This window comes from Emydura macquarii, unplaced genomic scaffold, assembly GCF_026122565.2.
Source record: "Emydura macquarii macquarii isolate MOO-44397 ecotype Brisbane River unplaced genomic scaffold, CSIRO-AGI_Emac_v2 contig_2768, whole genome shotgun sequence".
Lineage (NCBI taxonomy): Eukaryota > Metazoa > Chordata > Testudines > Chelidae > Emydura > Emydura macquarii.
The window spans coordinates 18,598,691-18,620,679 of NW_027132905.1; the positions used below are offsets into that span (position 1 = coordinate 18,598,691).

At 40.1% G+C, this 21,989-nt stretch overlaps 2 protein-coding genes across 3 annotated transcripts in view; one reads left to right on the forward strand and one right to left on the reverse strand.

Moving 5' to 3' along the window:
* The first annotated feature begins 2,598 nt into the window (after positions 1 to 2,598).
* Positions 2,599 to 6,761, forward strand: FABP6 (fatty acid binding protein 6). The gene is made up of 4 exons (XM_067566694.1): positions 2,599 to 2,704; positions 3,642 to 3,817; positions 5,639 to 5,728; positions 6,634 to 6,761. The coding sequence occupies exons 1-4, from the start codon at positions 2,638 to 2,640 to the stop codon at positions 6,685 to 6,687; spliced, it is 387 nt and encodes a 128-aa protein (XP_067422795.1). The 5' UTR covers positions 2,599 to 2,637; the 3' UTR covers positions 6,688 to 6,761.
* Positions 6,762 to 17,844: 11,083 nt separating this feature from the next.
* The window catches only part of CCNJL (cyclin J like), a 40,604-nt gene continuing 36,459 nt past the window's right edge, over positions 17,845 to 21,989 (reverse strand). For both annotated transcript variants that reach the window (XM_067566561.1, XM_067566560.1), the window contains exons 5-6: positions 21,218 to 21,377; positions 17,845 to 20,278 (exon numbers count right to left, since the gene is read on the reverse strand). In XM_067566561.1, coding sequence (XP_067422662.1) covers positions 19,840 to 20,278; positions 21,218 to 21,377 — 599 coding nt within the window. In that variant the 3' untranslated portion in view covers positions 17,845 to 19,839. The remainder of the gene's footprint in view (positions 20,279 to 21,217; positions 21,378 to 21,989) is intronic.

The following is a 21,989-nucleotide window of genomic DNA, read 5'->3' on the forward strand; positions in this document are numbered from 1 at the left end:
TTTGTTGCTCTGTAAAAATGAATAAAGATTTAATAAAAATAAAAAATCTAGGGCCATATGATACAGGAAATCCTGTGCAGTTATGTGGATGTCAGCATTGTATATAGCATGCCAAGAGTTGTAGAAAGCTAATGATATAATTTAATGTAAGTAGAGATAGTTACTCAAGGAAGTCATGTACTATATAGTCTGGTTATCTTTCCCAACAGGTTCCTAGAGCTGGAGTGCTTTTCTTTATCTGTCAATTGATCTGACTTCCAAGGTCTTTATAGTATTACTACACTAGTGAGATTGCTCTCATAAATTGTGTGCAAACAGAAAAGGTTCATGGCTTGAGTTCATTTACCTCATCCCTTGGATCATCCAGAGGAGACTTCCATCTAGAACAGTGTTTCTCAATTAAATTTGGCCACGGAACCCTTTTGAACTCGATAAATAATTGCGGAACCCCCCAAACTCTTAACAGCATTTTTACATATGGGGCCAAAAAAAATGTCAAAATAAGCAAATTATATACAGGTCAGCGTTTCTCAATTAAATTTCCCCGCAGAGCCACTCAGACTCGATACCCTCCGCCGAAAAATCCGGGACATCTTCCCTTTTTCGGAGGCGCAGAGAACAGCTGCTCTTGGCAGCGCGATATCACTTTCTCGCGGAACCCAGTTGAGAAACACCGATCTAGAACATGGAGGAGGAGCATGTGCAAGACAGAAGTCTGAATGCTTGGCTGTGTCACTGAATGACATTGTGGAAACCTGGAACAGCCTCATTAGCTGGGTTTTTGGAGAGTGAGTTGACAAATCGGATGGGGAAAAATACAGCTCCTAATCAATAACTATTTTCCAATTTTTTTCCATTTATAGAGCACACAAAACATATAAGGAGAAGACAAGAGCCTTTACTGAGGCACTTGCAACTAAGATGCTCTAAACAGTCATTCAAAACAGCACCGAGACTAATGCAAATTCCCTGCATACCAATTTGAAAGAAGCAGTTCCTCCAATGGTCTCATTGTCATTTTCCATCATATTAAGGTCTTGTCTTCATCAAAAAACTATGCACTGGTGCTGCTATTCTAGTGCAAACCCCTAGGCACTGGAGTTGGATTCAGGAGAGCTGGGTTTGACTCCTGGCTCTGCTACTAGGCTGCTATATAAAACTTTGGCCCAATCACTTCACCTCTCTCTGCCTCTACTGGTGCAGCTGAGTTAAAATTACAATGAACAGGGGCAGCAAACAGTTACAGCCATCTCACAGAGCATTGTTGCTATTTTTGTGTACTAGAAGGGCAAAGGGAACCCTGGCTCTCAAGCAGAGCTTCCTCATTATTTCCATGAATCCTGTGTTAGTAGACCTTACAAATGATATGAAAGCATTCAGTCACTCACTCGGTGTTCTCATATGCCCCTGTGTTTTGAATGCTAGCAACAGAACATGGAGAAAATTCACAGAGGAGAAGGACATGGATAAATTCTCTTTCTCATATGGCGACATACTTTTTTTTATTACACTCAGACAGCAGATGGCACATCTTTTGTGATGACAAGAACTTTACTAACCAGTCACTCCACAGCATGGCACAGTTTGAAGCTGAGTGAATACTGGGGAGGAGGGAACGGCCTATGCGGAAGAATTTCTAAAATACTTGTTTGAATGTTTTTCACAAATTCACTTTGATTCTATTTATGCCACTCTCATGTTCACTTTTAGCATCTATTCTAGTAAATTACTTTACTGATAGGAACATCATCCAAAGTAAGCAATTTTAAATGGGACTTCAACTTGAAAAGTCACATTTCCATCTGAACGTTTTGTATTTTCCATTGTTATAAATAATACTTAGCATTACTCTCTATCAGACTTTAGCGGAGGAAATAAGTGATTAAACCAGAAACAACCTGAATTTCCAACTAAAAAGCTTGATTATCTGCTGTGTAGATATTTATTGCGTGTTCTATATTCCACTTGATGTCTATAATACATGAAGAACAAAGGCAGAATGTGTGAGATCCCCTCCAACAGAGACCGAAGAGGAGAATTTTGCTCGCAAATGGTACAGGCCCTTACAATACAAATAGCAAATATATTTAAGGAATAGGACCTGATCCAGGAGACCTTACATTAACCAAACGCCTTAAAGGACCGTAGTGTATAATTTCTGACACTGGCAAATTAGGATTTGTGAATTACTAGGGATGATAGAGGGAGGTTGTCATCAAATTATTATATTGTAGCAATATTGCCAACTCTTGCAATTTTATAACAAATCTCATATTTGATGTTTTTCTTAAAGCCTCAGCTCCTAGCGCTATGACATAAAATTACATGATAATCTGTTTTATTAATTAAAAAAAAAGCAGCAAGGGTCAGCATTTTCTTGCACTTGAAATAAAAACAAGCTGTATAAACCAAGGACAAGGAGTCATAATGGAATTATAAACAGGCACTTTCATGAGGGTCAATAACACCCATGCTAGTGACTCACACACTATTTCAATCAGAGGGGTGTGGACTGGTGGAATGATCAAGGGGTGGGATAAGTAGCTTGGGAAGGTTTATAAAGTGAGAGCTTTTGAGCCTGTGTGCATCTTCATCACAACAGCTGCTCTACTGTGCCAACCACATCTTGAAGGTAAAATGGCTTTCACAGGCAAATATGAAGTGGAAAGTGAAGAGAACTATGATGACTTTGTGAAGCGTATTGGTGAGTATGTACTGGCGACTTTTCTCAACGAATCCTAACAAGTTTTAATAAGTGACTAGATAAACAACACAAAGGTTTGAGGCTTGCTCCTGCAAGGTGCTGAGGTCAGTGGCAGCTAAGGGTGCTTGGTTCCTATTGGACAGTGCTCAGCACCTTATTGGTCAGCCCCTTACTGCCAAGCAGGTTATACCTTCATTGATTTATTTTCGTCTATGCAGCTTCAATCACATCTTCAGAGTATCATCTACAGCAAAGCTCATTCCTACTCCCACAAAAGTCTTATTGAGTTTAGTGGGAGCAGAATCAGGCCCAAAGGTACTGGTAATACAATGAATTAGGGGGCGCTGATATTCAGTCCTCATGCTCCACTTGTGCTGGTACAAATTGTGACTGCCCTCTACTGGAGTAGGCTCCTATGTGTGCACTACCCCTATGAACATTTAAAAAGCTAAGGTTGGTACAAGCACCTGCAATATCCATTAAGATTACTGGGTTCTGTGAGTTTAAATGTTTGTTTGTATTCAGGCACTAGCACGGGTGTTTAAATGGCATATGCAAACATTAGACTGTAATAGGTGCTTGTTCCTACAAAGTACAGACCCAAGTTTGGGCACATGTAACTTCATGCACATACATGGGTATAGACTGGGTAGATACAGCTGAAAAATTTACCACCCAACCATGAACACTTTCCAAGGAAACTTTCTTGCACTCTTGAGCTGTATCTAGCTGCAGGGTTGAGGTTTCACTGCTTCCAGAGTATGCTTCCAGCATTTTGAACTATAAACTTTGACACCAATGTGAAAGAGTGGGGATCCACTATAATCAGTCATGAATTTCTCAGTAGAGCAAAACACATACCATTGTTTTGCTTAAATTCAGAAGAATATATGATTAATGGGCTATAGCTTTTAAAAAGTGTGTTTCCATTGGGTAGGTATTCCTAGTGATGTCATTGAAAAGGGAAGGAATTTCAAGATTGTCACAGAAGTGGTACAGAATGGAAATGAATTCTGCTGGTCCCAGCTCTATCCAGGAGGCCAGTCCATGACCAACAAATTCACCATTGGCAAGGAAGCAGACATGGAGACCATGGGAGGTAAAAAGTTCAAGGTAAATTAATTTAGTCCTTTGGTTTAAACACTGTTTCAATAGTAACTTAGTTGCCTTGTCTATTCCTTAATTTAGGGGACAGGGGTCCATAGCATCTGGTACCACATCTGAGGGATTTTATTGTTGATGCCATAGCTCTGATATATAAGAAGGGATGCCCCATATTGTTTTTCGCCTACCCCCTATATTTTTTAACATAAATCTATTTCTAAATATCCCATAGAAGCTTCTAAATCTCTTGATTTTTGAATTGGCTGCCCATTAGCCTGAAAGAGTTTAGTTAGTACTTGAACATTAATAGTCACACAGGAAAAAAAAAGGGGGGGGGGGTAGAATGACTGCCCTAGCAAGGGCTTCAGGTGAGGTGCCTCAAGCAGGCACTCTGCCTCTCTTAACTCATAGGAACAACTGCCACGCCATCCTTCACAAAGGTTCATTACCATCTGCCTTCCACGCTAGACTCCCTCCAGTGACTGGTGCAGTGAGTGGGGGAAAAGTCATAACCCTGCCTTCTTTCCACTGCCTAGTGCTGACAGAAATGCTAGCTCTGTGGAGTCCATGCACACTCTCTCAGCACCAGGAATCCCATGGTGCTTGGGCCTTAACCAAAGGAATGCATGGGTGCTCTCATTTTCTTCTTTGTAAATCCATGCAACCTGGCCCTGTACACTCCAATGCATTTCACTATATAGACTGCTACTATAGTAATGATTATTTCTACTTCCTAACAAAGGTGACAAAAATTTAAAAGAGGCACAAAGTAAGCCTCCCATTGATTAGATAGGAAGAAGGATGACCTGGTCTTCCAGGTAGTCAGAAGATAGATTTAATACCTGGCTTTGTCACAACCTTCCTAAATGACCTGGAGCAAATCACTTGCCTCAATTCCCCATCTATAAAATGGGTATAATATTTTCTTGTCTCAGAGAAGTGTTGAGAGAATGAACTCATAATATCTGAGCATCTCTAAAACAATGACATAAGTACTGTACCTAGATAGAAGCATTATTCTTTTTAACAGATGGGAAAGCCAACTATCACATGAGAAAATCTATGACCAAACTGGGAACTGACCCCATATTTATGGGTTTGTCAGTCATCACATTGTTTCCTCTGCATTCTGACTTGAGCTGTGCAAGAAGCCAAACAATCCTGGCTTTACATTAAAATACTGCAAATTTATATATTTGGATGAAATGTTGCAAATTCTGCCCTTCCCCCTTCTCTTGTACTACAGGTACTTTAGCCTGTGGAGTCTTTTAGGGTGCCAAAGATGGAAGTGGGGAAGTTAAGACAAAAATGGTTTTCACTTGAGAAATGCTGCCTTCAATATAACACAAAATGCAAAGCTGACAGGTGGTTTCCTCACGTCTGTCAAAGAAGTCAGCTTGTTTTTTATTTTGCAAACCACTTTTTCTAATTATGGCTGACTGGTCTTAAGTCACTTTTGTGTTACAAGATTGGACAAGCCTAGCCATCGGTAAGAGGCCCACACGATGAGGACTGGCTATGAAAAGAGTACTCCGTAGCCCTTCTGTCTCTGTATATAATGTTTCCGTTCAGTGATTGGCCCAAAGAGAAGATATGTTTCTTGCTACTAGTGCTAGTTTGCTAGCTTGCTACTTTGTCTTAAGCTCTGAAAGCTTATATATAGGAGCTATATTATTAGGATTCTGGTCTTGTTCGTGTCTGAGAATATATAATAGTGCCTGGAGCACATGAATTCACTCGCATATTATTTTCTTTAGAGGCTGTTGAAAGGCAGTTATGCATGATAAAGGCCAACAAATCAAGACAATTAAAAACACATTTCCTTTACAGGCAACTGTTTACATGGAAGGTGGGAAAGTGGTTGTCGATTTCCCTAACTACCATCATACTGCAGAGATTGCTGGAGGAAAACTTGTAGAGGTAAGTCTCTAACCATCCTCTAGAGATGCTCCAGGAAACTTACAAGAACATTACCAGGTTAATTACAGCACAGAACATTGGGCTTTATCTTTACAAAACCTACAGCACCACTAGAAGTGTTTCATTCAATTTTAGACTTAAAAAAACCCTAAAACACAAAAGGCAGGATTTTAAAGCAAACCTTCCCCCTGCAGTTTGTGTAGCATAAATCTCAGAACTGAAATGGGAAAGTGTTTCATTGTTCCATCTTAATGCAAAACAATTTTTTAAATTTCTTTGATGGTGTATTAGATTTTTAAAGTGTCATTATAGGTCTATATAACCCAGATATTGTTAAACACAATTTACATTTATTTTGGACTTTTTAACCTGATTTTTCTCAAGTTCACAAGTTTTTTCTTGACTAACTTAGCTGACAACATAAAGAACACATGCTTCAAGAGCTGAAATGGAAATAACACTGACTGAAGTCTTCTATCTTAATCGTGAAACTTTCTGTAGATTTTTTTTTAAGACTACCTATAGCCCACTATGTCAGGACTATATGCTATATTTCTGGCATAGTGTTCCACACGATGGTTTAAAAGTTCTACAGAAAGTTTACAATTTACTATTAAATTCTGTAGGGTTGTAGAGTAATTTTTGTAAAATGATTTGTTTTTCATCCCTATTAAAGTCTATGGGAGCGTGTTATAATGGGAAGAAATAGTTTCAACCAGTTCGGAAAAATCCCAGTATCCCAGGATGAAGTGTATTAATAATTTAGTTTTAGGTACATTGTTTATTAGGTGACGATATCTTGTCTCAGCGAAGGGTATACTACATGCTCTAACAGGTCTTTTCCATCAGTAACTCTGCAGTTCTAGTTATCATGTTCAGAGTTTTTGGTTTGTTCTTTATTCCAGATCTCTACAGCTGGAGGTGTAACGTACAAAAGAATCAGCAAAAAGCTGGCTTAAGGAGGAAAACCTATCTTCCAGTCCACTGAGAAATGAGTATCAAGACAATCAATAAACAAGTTTTAGAAACCCCATCTCTTTCTATGTCTTTATTGCAAACAAATGAGGGAACAGTTGTTTAAAAGGGAGACTTCAATTTTTCCATTTAATATTTTTACCCTTTGTGTAGCTAAGGGTTCTGGTACACACTTCTAGCCAAAAACATAAGATTTAAACCAGAGAGCTCACACATGTATAGTGACTGTGCTTCAGCCTAATTCTTTCAGGATTCATTTTGCGCATGACATATGCAAGTGGTGTCTACAACCATTTGGTAGCTTTCTTGTTTGACCCCTGACTATGCCTGAAAGGCAATACTCTGTCCAAAGCCGCTATCCCGGTAAGAGCAGAGGAAAGATTTACCTAGTCTGTGGCTAAAGAGCAGAAATGCAGGAATTTTACATACCCGAAAAGCTACATTTGAGCAGCCTCATTATCAACCCCTTCAGTATCAAAACACAATAATTTGGCTAGATACAGTGGCAGGAATCAATCTGCTAGCATTGCTACTATGCTTACAGTACTGTTACTCCTCTTTACCCAAGTGGTTAGCCAATAGTAGTAGGCTTGTGGGTTGTTGGGGGGCGGGGTTGGTTGGTTGGTTTTTTTTGGTTTTTTTTTTAGGAAAATGTTTGGATTCCCTGCCCGCTCTTTTCCACATGGTTTATGTAGAACACTTTGTCCAGTTATGGGCAAATCCGTTATCTAGTTCTCTAGCATCCAAACAAACTTAGGTTGACTCCAGATTTTGTCACTCAGCTTCCTTTATTTGGCATACAGCAAAACTGTGCTGAGTTGATCAGACTCAGGCAGAGGGAGTGGGTATAAGGCATATCACACATCCAAAGTTTCACATCTCATTGCATTTATTACACATCACTTTGCAGTAACCAATCCCTGTGCTGCATGTTCTGTCCATGCTTGATCCCCTCTTTACATTCCTAACTTATCTTGTCCATTGTTAGTAAATGGTTCCTTGGGTGTTCTCCCTCTTTTCTTAGCTGGCTCAGACATTCTATGATTTATCATTCCTAATTCTATGCTCCAAGAAATGAGACCTCCCTCCACGTGTTAATTATTCCTGTCAGGCGAGGTCTCAACTACTGAGGAGTAATTGATAATGGAGTCAGATATTTTTTATGCAAAATCCTGTTTCCATGAACTCAGTAGGAATTAAAGACAAGCCAGGTTTTTTGGTCACAGTTCTAGCTAAGCCCTCTCTTGGCTTTCTCTCAGGGTTGCACTGCAAGTGCTTCTCCTGCCAGCTCCTTGACTTTTTGACTGCTTCTCTTCACCTGTTTCTGCGCATGCACACATACACACTCCTCAGTAATATTCAGTCCCCTGTGTTTCCATTCTGCCCTCAGTGAAACCCCCAACACCCAAGCTTCTCCCCATACTCACCTTTGGCTCTTACTGTTTCAGCTCTCATACTGCAAAAAGCTTAATTACTACTTACGTTCGTCCTGAATGAAGAGTTCCAGAGGGGTAGCTGTGCTAGTCTGTGTTTAGCAAACCAGCAAGAGTCCTGTGGCACCTTATAGACTAACAAATTTATATGGGCACAAGCTTTTGTGGGCTGATGAAGTGGGTTTCTGCCCACGAAAGCTTATGCCCAGATAAATTGGTTAGTCTTTAAGGTGCCCCAGGACTCTCACTGTTATCCTGAATGAAGGGTGTCAATCATACCCCCTAGCTTCAACGAGGTTTCACCCAACCCCCATCATAACACTTTTCAAGAGACCCACAGATTTTCATGGCACAGGCCACATGTGGCCTATGACCGGGTTTTGCTCACATGCGTTACTTAGTCTGTTTCCACGGCTGAAGTACACCTTGTTAGAAAAGTTGAGGAACTTCAACTGGTGAAACATGAGTTACAGCTGAAAGCAGTGCATGCATGCAACGTTCTTCTACTGCTTACAACAAATAGCGGACTTTACAAGCTTCAGTTGAAATTCAGTCTCTTCGATCATACTGTTAAAATGATGGCAGGGCACTTATTTATTCTCCCCCTCACTAAGAATGGTCCTTCATATCCTCACTATCCTCCACCCCCCAGCCTGCAGGCTTGATTTCTGGAGGCAGCTCCTCAGTTTCAGAGCACAACTATCAACAATGGGGACATAAATCACCATCACAATTTCCCAGGGCTCGGGGGGTCAGCCTTCTACTGCAGGTCCCCTGAAGCATTCACTCAGACACTCTGTCAGCTGTACAAAGCATTACTTAACTTCATAGATTGCTGCATGAAAACTTGTAATTCCACAGGGGCTTACAGAAGTAAGTCCTTGAATAATGATTTCAGTTTTTATGCATTTCACTGTCAACTAGCTATTAACTAGCAGAGGGGAACAAAAGTTAAAGGTCATATGATCCACACACTTAAATAAGTTTTAAAGCTACTGAAGACTGAGAATAGCTCACATTATTACTGGAAAAGAATGGTATATGAGCATAGGAAATACATTATGTAAACATGAAACTGAGTCACACAACATACCTTAGACACTTGGACATGGATACACATAGAAATACAGTTGCAGAGTGGTGGGAGTTAAAGAGAGAACTCATAGCCACATTATGCGTTCGGATCTTCATGGAAAGTTAGAATCAAAGGGCCACATTACCTTCACATTGGCGTAAATCAGGTCCATTTATGTTGATGCTGCTTTATCAGGGTAAAATTGATGTGAGAGGGTAAAGGTGGGCACCTAGCTCATGCTTCTCTCTTATTTAGTTTGGAGATAGTGAGAGTAGGTAGTGTTCGTATTTTCCAAGAGGTTTTAGGACCTGATACAAAGAACCTGTTGTGAAAAGATGCCCAAGTGAAATTAACTTTTTGATCCAACTTAAGACAATTAGATGAATTTGAACTCTGGTTAGGAATATTTGGCCAAAATTCCAGTACTGGCAACAAGAAAATGTTATGTCAAGCTAATTATAATTCCACTCACTCTAACCACAGATTCTGGAAATGACACTTTATTAGAAACAGATTGAGAACCATGAAGGAGGGAAGAAAATATACTTACAAAAGAAAAATTAAAAATTCCATTTTACACGCTAACGGGCTGTAACCAGATGAATGGAAAGGCAATCACTATTCCTACCCTCTACATTCAAAGATGGTTTTATATTTTTAATTTTGATGTTTTATTAGCCATGTGAAGGCTCCTGCTATTGAAGGAACATTAACATGCTGTGAAGCAATTAAGAAAGGGACTAGCAAAATCCCTGCAGGCGATTGATCCAAGTGTGTATGGGAGAAAACTACCTCTGAGAAATGTTACACCATGGGAAATCCACTTTAATTCTGAATACTAACTTCTTTGGGGGGCAGGAGGAGCAGGGGAGAGTGCTTGTTCCATGCCAGGGGCCGTGGGATTCAGATTTGACCAGCATTCTCAACAATGGAATTGGAAGCATTGGTGGGTATACTAAGTTCAGGTATTGAGCATCTAAATTAAAACTTGGAACAAGTTACAGTGCATTTCACAAACATTACGTTTCATAACATACCTCTTGAAGGTGGTTAAATATCTCCATTTTACAGGTGGGTAAGCTGAGGCATAGTGTAGCAACTTGCAAGCGGGCATATAGCATGATATGCCAGATGTCTCAATCTCTGTTCTTAACTGACCCAAGACAACTAATCAAATTCCTTAAATCTGAGATATCAGACATTTGGCAAATTATGGTCTCATAGTGAGAGTTAAGGTTGCATCTTTTTGTTATTGTTGTTTTACGTGGTCTGTACCTCAGTGTCTCTCCTTTTTTGTAAGCATGCCAGTTTTTAACTCAATTCCAGCCACTAATTAATGTGTGCAGAATAACCTCCAATTTGTACATTGTTGAGTGTTTTGGAAGTTTGGGAAAGCCAAGACATTGGAAAAACCTAATTTCTCTCTTCCCCCCTTCCCCAAGTGCACATTTGTTGCCTCCCTGCTGCTGCTGCCTGAGCTGAAACATTAGGACACTTGACACAATCAAACTGGGTCTAAACAGGGACTTGGAATGGTTATCTCATTACAAGAAGTAATTGTTACTGTTCACACATTCTCACCTCCTAATCAATGGTTATGAATAGGCCTCAACTACTTTCCCATTGTTGTTCCTTAGCCTTGGATATGTATATATATATATATATATATATACACACCTGCTATCTGATTTCTATTCCTTACATCTGACGAAGTGGGTTACAGCCCACGAAAGTTTATGCCTGCAGAAATTAAATTTGTTAGTCTTTAAAGTGTTACAGGACTCTTATTTTTTGTTTTTAATTAGGACACTAGAGATAATCAGCCACTCCTAGCCTCCTTCCCTCCAGGTCATTTGAAGACTTAGGGAAAGTCATTATTGCCCTGGTTGTCTTGGCAACAGCTGCCTCTGATAACCAATTTCCCCTCAGACTACCATAATGTTATTAAGAAGGGTCGCAGGAGGAGCTGTAATCATAACAATGTAGGGCTGGAAAGAACCTCAAGAAATCATCAAGCCCAGCCTCTCGCACTGTGGCAGGACCAGGTAAGGCATAGGTACTAACTACTTATGCTCCAGTGGTTCTCAACCAGGCGTACACGTATATGCAGATGTCTTCCAGGGGGTATGTCAACTCATCTAGATATTTGTCTAGTTTTACAACAGGCTATACAAAAAGCCCAAGCAAAGTCAGTACAAACTAAAATTTCATACAGGCGATGACTTGTTTATAACTGCTCTATGTACCATACACTGAAATGTAAGTACAATATTTATATTCCAATTATTACTGAACAATTGCTTACTTTCTCATTTTTACCATATAATTATCAAAGAAATTACTGTGCTGACACTTTTGTATTTGTGTTTGATTTTGTAACCTCCAGTTCCTTTTCAGCAGTACTTACCCCCTTGCCAGTTGGCCCTAATTTTGTAGTTGTGCGTTTTTCCTTCCTAAGTAAAGAATTTTGCACTTATCTTTATTGAAATTCATCTTGTTGAATTCAGATCAATTTGTCAAGGTCTTTTCGAATTCTAATCCTATCCTCCAAAGTACTTGCAACCCCTTCCAGTTTGGCATCATCCACAAATTTTATAAACATCCTTTCCACTCCATTATCCAAATCATTAATGAAAATATTGACTAGCACCAGACTCAGGACTAACTCCTGCAGGACCCTCCCAGATTGACAGCAAACCATTGATAACTCCTCTTTGAGTATGGTCTTTCAATCCGCTATGCACCCACCTTATAATTAGCAAAACGGACCATGTCCATTTTTGGTCAATTTCATAGTCAGAGGATTAAACAAGTCAATTTCAGTTTCAGGTGTTCACATCTGAAATTTCATGGTGGTGTGACTGTGTATGTGGAGGTCATGACCCAAAAGGGGTTCCTCAGAGCTGTTGTAGTGGGTTCACGAGATTGCCACCGTCACTTCTACACTGCCTTCAGAGCTGGGCTCTTAAGGAAGCGCAGCCGTGGAGCTTCTTGCAGACAGGAGAGGTACCTGGAGAGTGGCTATACAGGGGAAGAGGAAGGCCATCCATCCCCACACCCCTGGGACTAGTAGCTGGAGCCCAGTGCGCAGTAGACATCACCAGCTGGGGTGCCCCCAGCCCTGCCCTTCCTCCTCCCCTCAATAGCTAGATTTCACAGGGGAGATCTGATTTCATCATCCGTGATGCATTTTTCATAGCCATGAATTTAGTAGGGCCCTACTCACAATAATGACGGCAGATGGGTTGGATAAGTTTCTGTTCCATGCTTTTGGAGTTGTAGTGTGGTAAGTTACACTGTTTCTTTTCAAAGGGTAATTGTTTGGTGTTTTCCTCAAAACATGTTACATGAAAATACCTGAAGAGCAGCTGTAATTTTGGTGTTCCATGAGACTGCAGTATACATCAACCATGGTCACTCTGGCTTGCAGAATGATCCTCAGTAGACTATAATGAACCATATCAAACTCAAAGAAGCATATTGTTTATAGGCTTCTTACCAATTGAAATTGCTTGATTGTGTAGCTTTAGAAAAAGCAGGAAATTGTAAATATGAATCCCTATTCAACTTTGAGTTCCTTTTAAATGTCATTCAGAAGTGGAAGTAAAAGAGTTTGCATAAAAAAAATCATATTTTGTTTGAATGCAGTTTAATTACTTTCAAAACACTGGTTGGCCTGACAGTGAATAGTGAAATATGGAGCTTCACAAAGATACTGGCAAGAATATATAGTGAAGACAACAAATGTGTAAGTGCTTTATTTTTAAAGAACTAAGGACATCCACAAGCAGAAAAGCTTCAGGGAACATTAGTTAAGGTTACTCACATGGATGATCTATACAAAAATTAAGAAACACAAAATTAAGGATTAAAAGGTTGTTTGCAAGTGTGTCAAGCACTCTGAAATTAGGAAAGGCCAAGATGTACATTAGTGTTTTGATGAGAACAACCTTAAACCACGAACTTTTGTTTGTGAATCTAAAATAGGATTTGATTTACAGAGGGCCTGTGACAAGACACAAGTGATTGCCCAAGATTCAGGGTGGCAACTGCAGCTAAACAGCATAATTTTGTGCAGTATAAGGCCTCAGGGTCTTGAGCATTGCAACTTGTTACTATTGAGAGAAGAGGGGATCAGCTAGGACAGTGGGATTTCTATCCCATTTGTTCCCCAAAGTGCCATTAGGTCTATATGCTTCCTAGTAAGCTAGTAGATTATGGTCACATTTTTAGGAAGATTCTATTAACAATTATGCTTGCTCTCCACTCCCCACTTACTACTGTAAAGTGGTGGCAATAGTAGGTCTGAACCCAGATTGTGTTGTATTGCTTGAACCTGTAAGCTGCTCCAGCAGAGAGAAAGGAAGAATGCACCTACCATGTCATTAGTGGTCTGAGCACAGGACAGGTATACACCAGCAAAACTCCATTCCAGTTCCAGCTTTCTCGTTGGCCTTGGGCAAGTTATGGAACCGCTTTGCTGTAGTTTCTGTATGTGCAAGATGGGGGTTTAACACCACTCGTACACCTCACAGGGTAACTACGACGAGGGACGATTTAAGTCTGGAATCAACAGAGCATTTTATACTCCATGGCAAGACAAATTCCACAGCTCTCAAGAACAGAAGTTAGCAGGAGACACTGTAACAGACAAAGCTGAGTGAAGACAACAGCAACTCGTTATTGGAAGGGTTTGGCCATTAGTATATTCTATCGTCCAGCAAAGCTCTAAAAACAAGAAAATGATTTTCCAAAGCTGCCCCTGGCCTGTTGTAGGAAACCATATGCTGGCATGGGAGCACACTCAGCTAGTCACTTAGATTTCATGTATGGGGTGGGGTGGGGATGTGGTTTCCGTTGCTAGGCAATGACTATGTGCATTACGGATAATGAACAATTTTGCCAGTTTTTGTGCTGATGCTGTCACATTTCCATCTGGAGTCAGACACTTCGCCATATCACGTCTAGCCACATGACTAAGCCCAGGTGTTCGTTTTGTTATGCATTTACATAGCTTCTTTCCTTTGAATCCCCCCCTACCCCCACTGACTGCCAATTTGACACTGCACAAAAGTAGAAATGGCTAAAACTGCAGGAGCCTAGTACTCACTGTCCAGTCATGTCTTCAGAGGCTCTAGGCCTATGTGATATTCCAAAGGCCTAACTCACCACCCCTGTTCTCCCTTCTCTGCAGTCCCATCTGCTTTTATACCAGCAGGCTGTGGCAGACTAGAGGTTGTATTCCTTAACTGCTTTCCATGCTTGGCAAATTAGTCTTCAACTCCATCTCTTGGTTTTCCGTCCATGTAGAAGGGTCACCAGAGGCTACAAAGCCCCAGAAATAGGCTTGTACCACAATCCAGAGGTGAGGGAGTAGGGTCACACATACATAGAAGGGAGCTGCGGGAGAAGTTTAGGCAGGCTCGCTACTAAAAAAGATTTGCCAATATAGCTGTTCTGGCAAACCCGCCTAGTATTGATGCAGCTTGATGTGCTTTTGCCAGCATAGCTTATAAACTATAGCTATACCAAAAAGCACTTGTTTTTCAGTGTAACTCTATCCACAGCAGGACATCTGCCAGTATAAAAATATCACAAAAAGCCTCCACTCCCCAACTGACACTCCTATACGGCAAACGTTTCTAATGCAGACCTGATCTTAGTGGAACGGGGCAGTTGCAGGAGATCTAGTTCATCATAGCTGAGAGAAAATGATGTAGCCCTGTCCATGCCACTGAACACCATTTAGAAGGTGTATGGAGAGGTGATTTTCCCTTAAAAGCAGAACATTTGCTTCTGCTGAGGAATAGTAAAACTAAAAGTAAGAGCAAATTAAAAGCTTAGTCTCAGGAATTGATTCTTGGGATCCATATAGGATTGTGAGACTATTTGAAATTGATTTCTTGGGGATCTGACAACATTGTCACCCCCTACCCCACTCTGGTTAAAAAACACAGCTCTGTCTCACAGTGAAGGTGGAACCAAATGATGTCACTGTATTCACAATTCTGTTGGTAGAACCTTGCCACAGTAGGGGGGGGATCTGCTTCTGAATGAGTCCCACCAGCTGGATATACAGGACCATAAAAAGATGCAAAGAACTGATGCTCTTTCATGCACGAGTTGGGAGAATGCAGTATGGAAGTTTGAACACCGTCAAGGTAATTCCACACACAGTTATCCTTGCTGGCTCTAAAATGTGTCTCGTGAAGACAGAACTGCTTGGGAAGTCACACAGAGCATTTCACCCCCACCACAAAATTAAACCCATTTTTTTAAAAGTTGTGGTTTTGAAGAGACCTTGTAAAGTGCATACCCTGCCACAGATCAGGGAGCAAAAAAGTTTCTCCTGTTGACAAAAGATCAGATGCTCAGACCCTTTGCAAGGCAGACTGATTTGCCAGGTGAATAAAGCAGATTTGAGGATTTATTGAAGTGTTTTTTAAAGCAGGACACTCACCTCACCTTGTCTTTTACACTAAGGAGAGACACTTGACACCTGCAGTAGTACTCAGTAATTCAGTGCCACTATCCAACTTCAAAAGAATATATAGGCAGGTGATGAGGCAGTAGAGAGATGCTCGTTAGAGGGTGACAGAAGTTAAATTCAGGGAGAAGGAAATTTCTTGCTTATTATGTTTCCTGTTGTGACTTAAGACTGCCATGAAATTTTACCAGCCCAGGTACACATTACAATTCTACTGCCCCTTCTGTGGAAATTGTCAAGAGTGAATCTCACCTATCAAAAAAATGTTCTTACCCTAAATGAGGGGTAGGGAGAATTTTGCCAGGATGATTTAACAGATGACCAAATTTGAAATATTCCAACTTCCGCAAGAAGTTGTTTAAAGACATTATGTTTTTAAAAGAGTGAATGACAATGAATGAGATATCTTTATCCTTTTGCCTTCTCAGTGCTGTCAGTCAGTAAGTACCAAAAGTACCGTGAGGGACAGATTCTGACATTTATAAGAATTTAAAAAAAAAAAAAAAAAAAATCAAAGACTTTATTTAGCAAAAATATCGCCATGTTCAAGCTCATAATAAAGCTATAGCCCTTAATATCTGCTGGTAAATTAATGCCACGGGTTTGATGAACATTATTTTTGATCAAGGCATATTAACCAACTTTTAACGAAATAACTTTATATGAAGTATTTTGGACAGTTGCTAGGAGAGAGAGATCAAGCTGTGTTTGGGAAGTAGTCAAAACCATTATCTCAAAACATTAGCTATTATAGACATTCCTTGTTCAGTTTTCTATGTTAGCTCCAAAGCATAAAGATCTCTATTAGTGAACTCATTGTAGTCTTCCGTGCTTGATAACTATTGGAAGGCTTTTCCACGTATACACCTACTGCAGATCAAGATTCATAAGTGTTTCAAGAAAAAAGAGCTAACTTTGCAACTCACTTCTATCTTAAAAAAATTACCAGTGCCATTTCCTGTTTTGTGAACCAAGTTATCACTTTCTATTCACACTCAAAGCCCTTTTGAGTTTGCATTTACAGCAAGCTTCACTGCTACCTCTATGCGACATATGCTTGGAAGTTACAACTTTATCAGCATGTGAGTATTTTAGTGCTTGGATAAGTTGTGACTGACTGCAGTAAAAGGCACAGGGTGGGCTTTGAAGAAGCTGTTATATTCATTGAGCTTTAAAAACTCACCCAGCTTTTTGTGCACCTATGTAAGTTCCTTTAAGTGCCATGACGACAGAATCAGATTTACAAACCACATTACAGTTGATTGAGTTTCCCTACTTTAGCTATTTCCAGAGGTGGCATGTTTTCATTAAAGACAAAAGGAAATTCAGACACAAAATTAAGTGTGGCTTAAATGCGCACTCTCCTGGAAATTAATGGCACTCCTGCCAGCATTCAGAGGCATTGCAGAAGATATGTCCTCCCAAAACAAGAGGCAATGTTGGGCTTCTTAGCTCATGTCTTCCAAGAAACATCTATATGCTTCTTCAAGAGAGTTTTGTTTTGGTGCTTGCACTCCTCCATCCAATGCACAGGACACAAACAGAGCAGAACTGAAAGAAGCCACGGAAAGGACATGCATCGAGAATAGTGACTATGAAGGAAAGTAAGAAATTGCAGAGGCATTCTCTCCAATTCAGAATTTAAAAAACAAACAAAAAAACAAACAAAAAACCCACAAGCAGTTTAATAGGGTACCCAAGAAATGTATTGGTCACATCAAATTGAACAATAAATTGTCATTTCATCATATGCCTGCAGTCCCTCTGTATCATTTCTAATTGGTCCTTAGGTTGCTTCCCTGACTCATTTCTTGCCTCCTTGTATGCTGACACATCTTACACTTGGAACAGTGCCTCACTTCCCGAGTAATAAATAGACCCTCCCTGATCCTTTGCAATTTTTTTTTTTGGAAAGCATTGCTGCGTACGTTTCCTAAACTATGGAAATACCATTTGTTAATTCATCTTGTGTATCACACTTGTCAAAAGTACTTTTCATTTGTGTCCCAGGAAGCAATGGCAACAGCTATAGCTTCTAATCATAGATAACTGACCAAGGAACTACTTTTTGAAAGGTATGGGCAACAGTTCACTGGCTCCCCTTAGGAGAAAAGGACTGAGAATGCAGACAGTATTAACAAATAAGTATGTGTATGCAGGTCTTTTGTTTATTGGACAACCTTCAAGTTAGCAGTGGAAATGGTCACTAAAGAATGGCTGCAGTGTAACACAAGACTTCATATTACCAGCACTATACAGAGGTTACAAAAAAACCCACACTGGATTCCACAGTCAGAACTGCAATAGTACCACAATAGTCTCCACACATTTAAGAAGTTCTGTACAATCTGCTGAATGGCCAAATGACTATAAGTAATTAAGATATTTCTACAAGGTTTTAGTGTAAGTTTCATATAAATACACAAAACAGCAGAATAAAAAAAAGTGAACTAAATTCTCTAAGTTGCAAACTAATTTCTGTAAGGCATTGCCTCTTCAGTTTTGTTAGGATTTGTAGTTTTGTTTTTTTTTAATTAAATGAAATAGATTTAAAAAAAAACTCTCCTGGCCTGTTCTGCTAAGGACACAATCATCTTAATGTGCGACATAAAACTGCAATATGCAACATTTTAAAGGAGGAGACCACCATACTTACTAGAGAGATTTTCCTTCCATCCCAACACATTCCTTAAAAATTAAATTACCTAAAAATATAACTTAAACAGCATTGTCTAACATGTGATATTTAAAAAACACAGCATTTGCCACAAAGAGTAAAAGCATATTGCACATTGTCTATACTGCTGTCCTGAGAACCTTTAAAAACCAATACTGGCTTTCAGCAACTACAGGATGGTGGTTGCATATCAAGTGAGTGTTTTACACCCAGGTAAAAGTCTCCATATGTTACTTGTCACTATCTACATTATTACACAAATCCTACATTGAATTTTTAACCAAAACACAAAAAGTTCCAGCTCAAAATGATTTTAAAACAAACCTTTGGATATATGGTATAGCAGGTGTAGTTCTCATTTCAGTTAAATGACTAGTACTCTTAACCCAGTTTTGCTACATTGCTCCAAGATGGTATGTAAAGACCAAAACTCTGTGCAGCATATCATTGCATCCTTAGAATAAAGGCATAACCATTCCTAATTTTATGGTAGAATTAACCAGTTCCCCTTCTCCACCCCATCTTCATTAGTACAAGTTCTTCAGTCCTCAATTTCACTTTGTTCACAAGACATTAAGCCCAAAAATACTAAAAACGGAAGGCAGAGTCCTTCAGTGTATATATAAAGAAGTTTTTCCCAAGGGGATTTCTTCAAGTAACATTGGATCCCTGATGTAGCTTGTAAACAATTTTACTAAACAAATTATATCCAGTCATGTAAGGCAGCAGCATCTTAAAAACCCTAAAGGTGATTTAAGATTGAGGTGTTTTTTGTTTTTACATGAAGGCAGGGCAAGGTTTTGTTCAGTGGCATAGCACCTAGTTCCAAAAGGTCTTTAAGGCAAAAGAGGATTTGACGGTCATCTGGGTTGCTTTCACTCCAGGTCAAGGAAAAGGAAAGCAACATCCTACGTGCAGATTTTGCACAGATTGGGATTATTCATTCAGACAGCATCAAGAAGCTTCTGTATCATCATTTTTATTGGTAGTTTCCAGTGGGATAAGCTGCCATCAGAGAGACTTTTGAATACACACCCACTTTCAACAGTATGCTCCAACAAGAATGTTATTTGACCAGAAGTCCCTCCAGGCATTCCTGCTCAAAATAGTCCTTTAAATCACAAGCTTTAGTATTTGTAATTTATTGGAGTCCGCTGTATGGAAGACGAAGCCAGTTAGCCCTGCAGGTTGTAACTTCTTACACAAGAAGCTTTTCTAAGTGACAATCTAAAGTGAAGTACGTTATTGCATTTCTGTTTCTCTCAGTCTCATTAAAAGCCAACAGCCCAATCCTTGCAGGAATGGCACCCACACTAAAAAGAGCCTCAAGAGCAAATGTCTTTTGAATGAACGAGTTGTAAAGATGTTCTGTTCCTTTATGTGGTTTTCGCTGCAGATATGCATTTGGCTCACATACCATGGGGCCCTTTGTTCAGACTTTACTCACATCATTTTTCTAGAAAGTCATCTGTCAAAATACCTGGCTGTGTATGAGTGATGTCCACTGAAATAGCTATTGCCATAGGACATGGAGATGCAGTGTCTAGGTTCTGTTGCTATAGCCACCTGCATCGTGATAGGTGCTTGGATGGGCAGAGTCTGCACAGAAGGTTGAAGGCTGGCCTGCAGAGCAGAGTAAGAATGCAGGGAGGTGCTAGCACTCCCAGAGAGCAGGTTGGTGGGCCTGTGAGCCTGTAAGGAGTCACGGTAAGCAGAGCACAAATCCTGCACTGGAGTCTGGAACTGGGAAAGAGCAGTTGAATGCTGGGCTAGTGGGTGATAACTGGATTGCTGAAACAGGACCTGAGTAGGGGTTTGGTGGGTCACACTTCCCACGACTTGCTGCTGCAATGTTACCTGTTTTTTCACCTTGCTGGCTTCTTTGACATCATTCTCATAATATCTAGAGAAAACAAAAATTAAAGCACAGTTTGGTCAACCAAATGCATGCTATCGGAACAGGATCTAAATATTTGAGGAGTTTCTACAAATTGATTCTCAATTGTCCCCTTGCCAGCCTGTTCCTATACGGTCAGTAGGAGTTTTCCCATTGACCCTAATGGGCATAGGATTTGGGCGCTTGTTAGCATGCCCCAGTCAGAGATAAAAAGAACTTACTGTGCTCAATGTTTATGTCTTGTATGACCTGTAGGCACTCTGAATAGATTTTACCATTTCTATCTACTAATGGTCATTCTGCACCATTAAAACATTCAGTGGGCACCTTGATATGCTTTGTCTATAGAGTGAAGATATCTTTTAAAACATGCAGCCATATTGTGTATCAAGGCCCCATAAATGCATAGTACTAATAAGGGAATCCTTTCCAGTCTCTGCTAGCAGAACTTGCGTGTGTCCACATAGATCATGACAGGGGCCCACATGTCATGATCTACCACAACAGTGACAAGTGACAATCCTCTACTGGAGAAACGGAGAGGAAGAATAGTTCTGTAATGTCTTTTTCAGTAAGGGGCATATTGTTATCACTTTACAGCAATATTTCATACACTAAAAGTGTTATAACATTGCAAAGGATGGATAGCTATTTTCACATAAGCTATAGTAGAAGTCAAAACTTTGGGTGGGTAGGCCACACAAATGTATGAACAAATTACCATTCTGGTTGATGCAATGGGTATACTATCATTGCATCCATATTTAAAAAGTTTGCCCCAATCCCCAACTCTTCTGATATTGTTTGGAATGTGCTAATCTCATGTCACCTTGATTACAGAGAAACTAAATGCCATTTGGAGTCTTTTCAGCTCTACTTTTTTGAAAAGTAATAGAAAGTCTATTAAGAGTTTGAAGAATAGTTACTTTGGTCCAGTAGTCTTACATTAGCATCATTTCAATACACTGTGCAAGATGCTCCCATGAATAACATGTTAGCAGCTGGAGCTGTGTGGTCCAGGAGGGAGAAATCTGCATACAGATGCGTGAGGCGCACACACAAGCAGCAGCAATCAGAGATGGTCGAAAACTGAGGAAAGCATAATCTAAAGAAATTAAAAAGGAAGTTATGCTTTGAGCTATCACCATTCACTACAAGTTCCATTCACTCTGCCCACATGCAGCAAGTTGGACCAAGTTAATCCTATAGGCCAAATGCCCACAGAGTAGACAGTTAAGTCTTCATCTCTGATGACGGGTCCTCAGAGTGGCAGCTTGTGCCCAGCAAGTGCCTCCTCAAATCAGGATGGAACATTTCAAACTATGACCCTGTTGTGGACTTGTATCCCTTGCAAGCCATTCCGATCCATTTCATTTCATGCAAGTTGAGTGCATTCTCTGGCTCCTAAATCAAGTTTCTAGGGAAGGACTCAACTGGAACAAGGTTGGGCCACTTTACTTTAACCCAGTTTTTCAAGTATCAAAAATAAACCTTAGTTCAAATCCTGCAGCAGCCAAGACAGCGAGACCCAACTTTCGCTTTTTAGCAACTCTCCAAAACACCTCACTCAGCCTCAGAAAGGAAGAAAAAATCCACAGCCCCCACGTCTAGTGACTCTTGCTAGGGCATCAGAGAAAAGTTCTAGGCTGGGCAATCCCAACTTGTTTACACATGCTTGCAAAGAGGGCCATAAGGACTCTTCTAAGGGGAAGAGTTC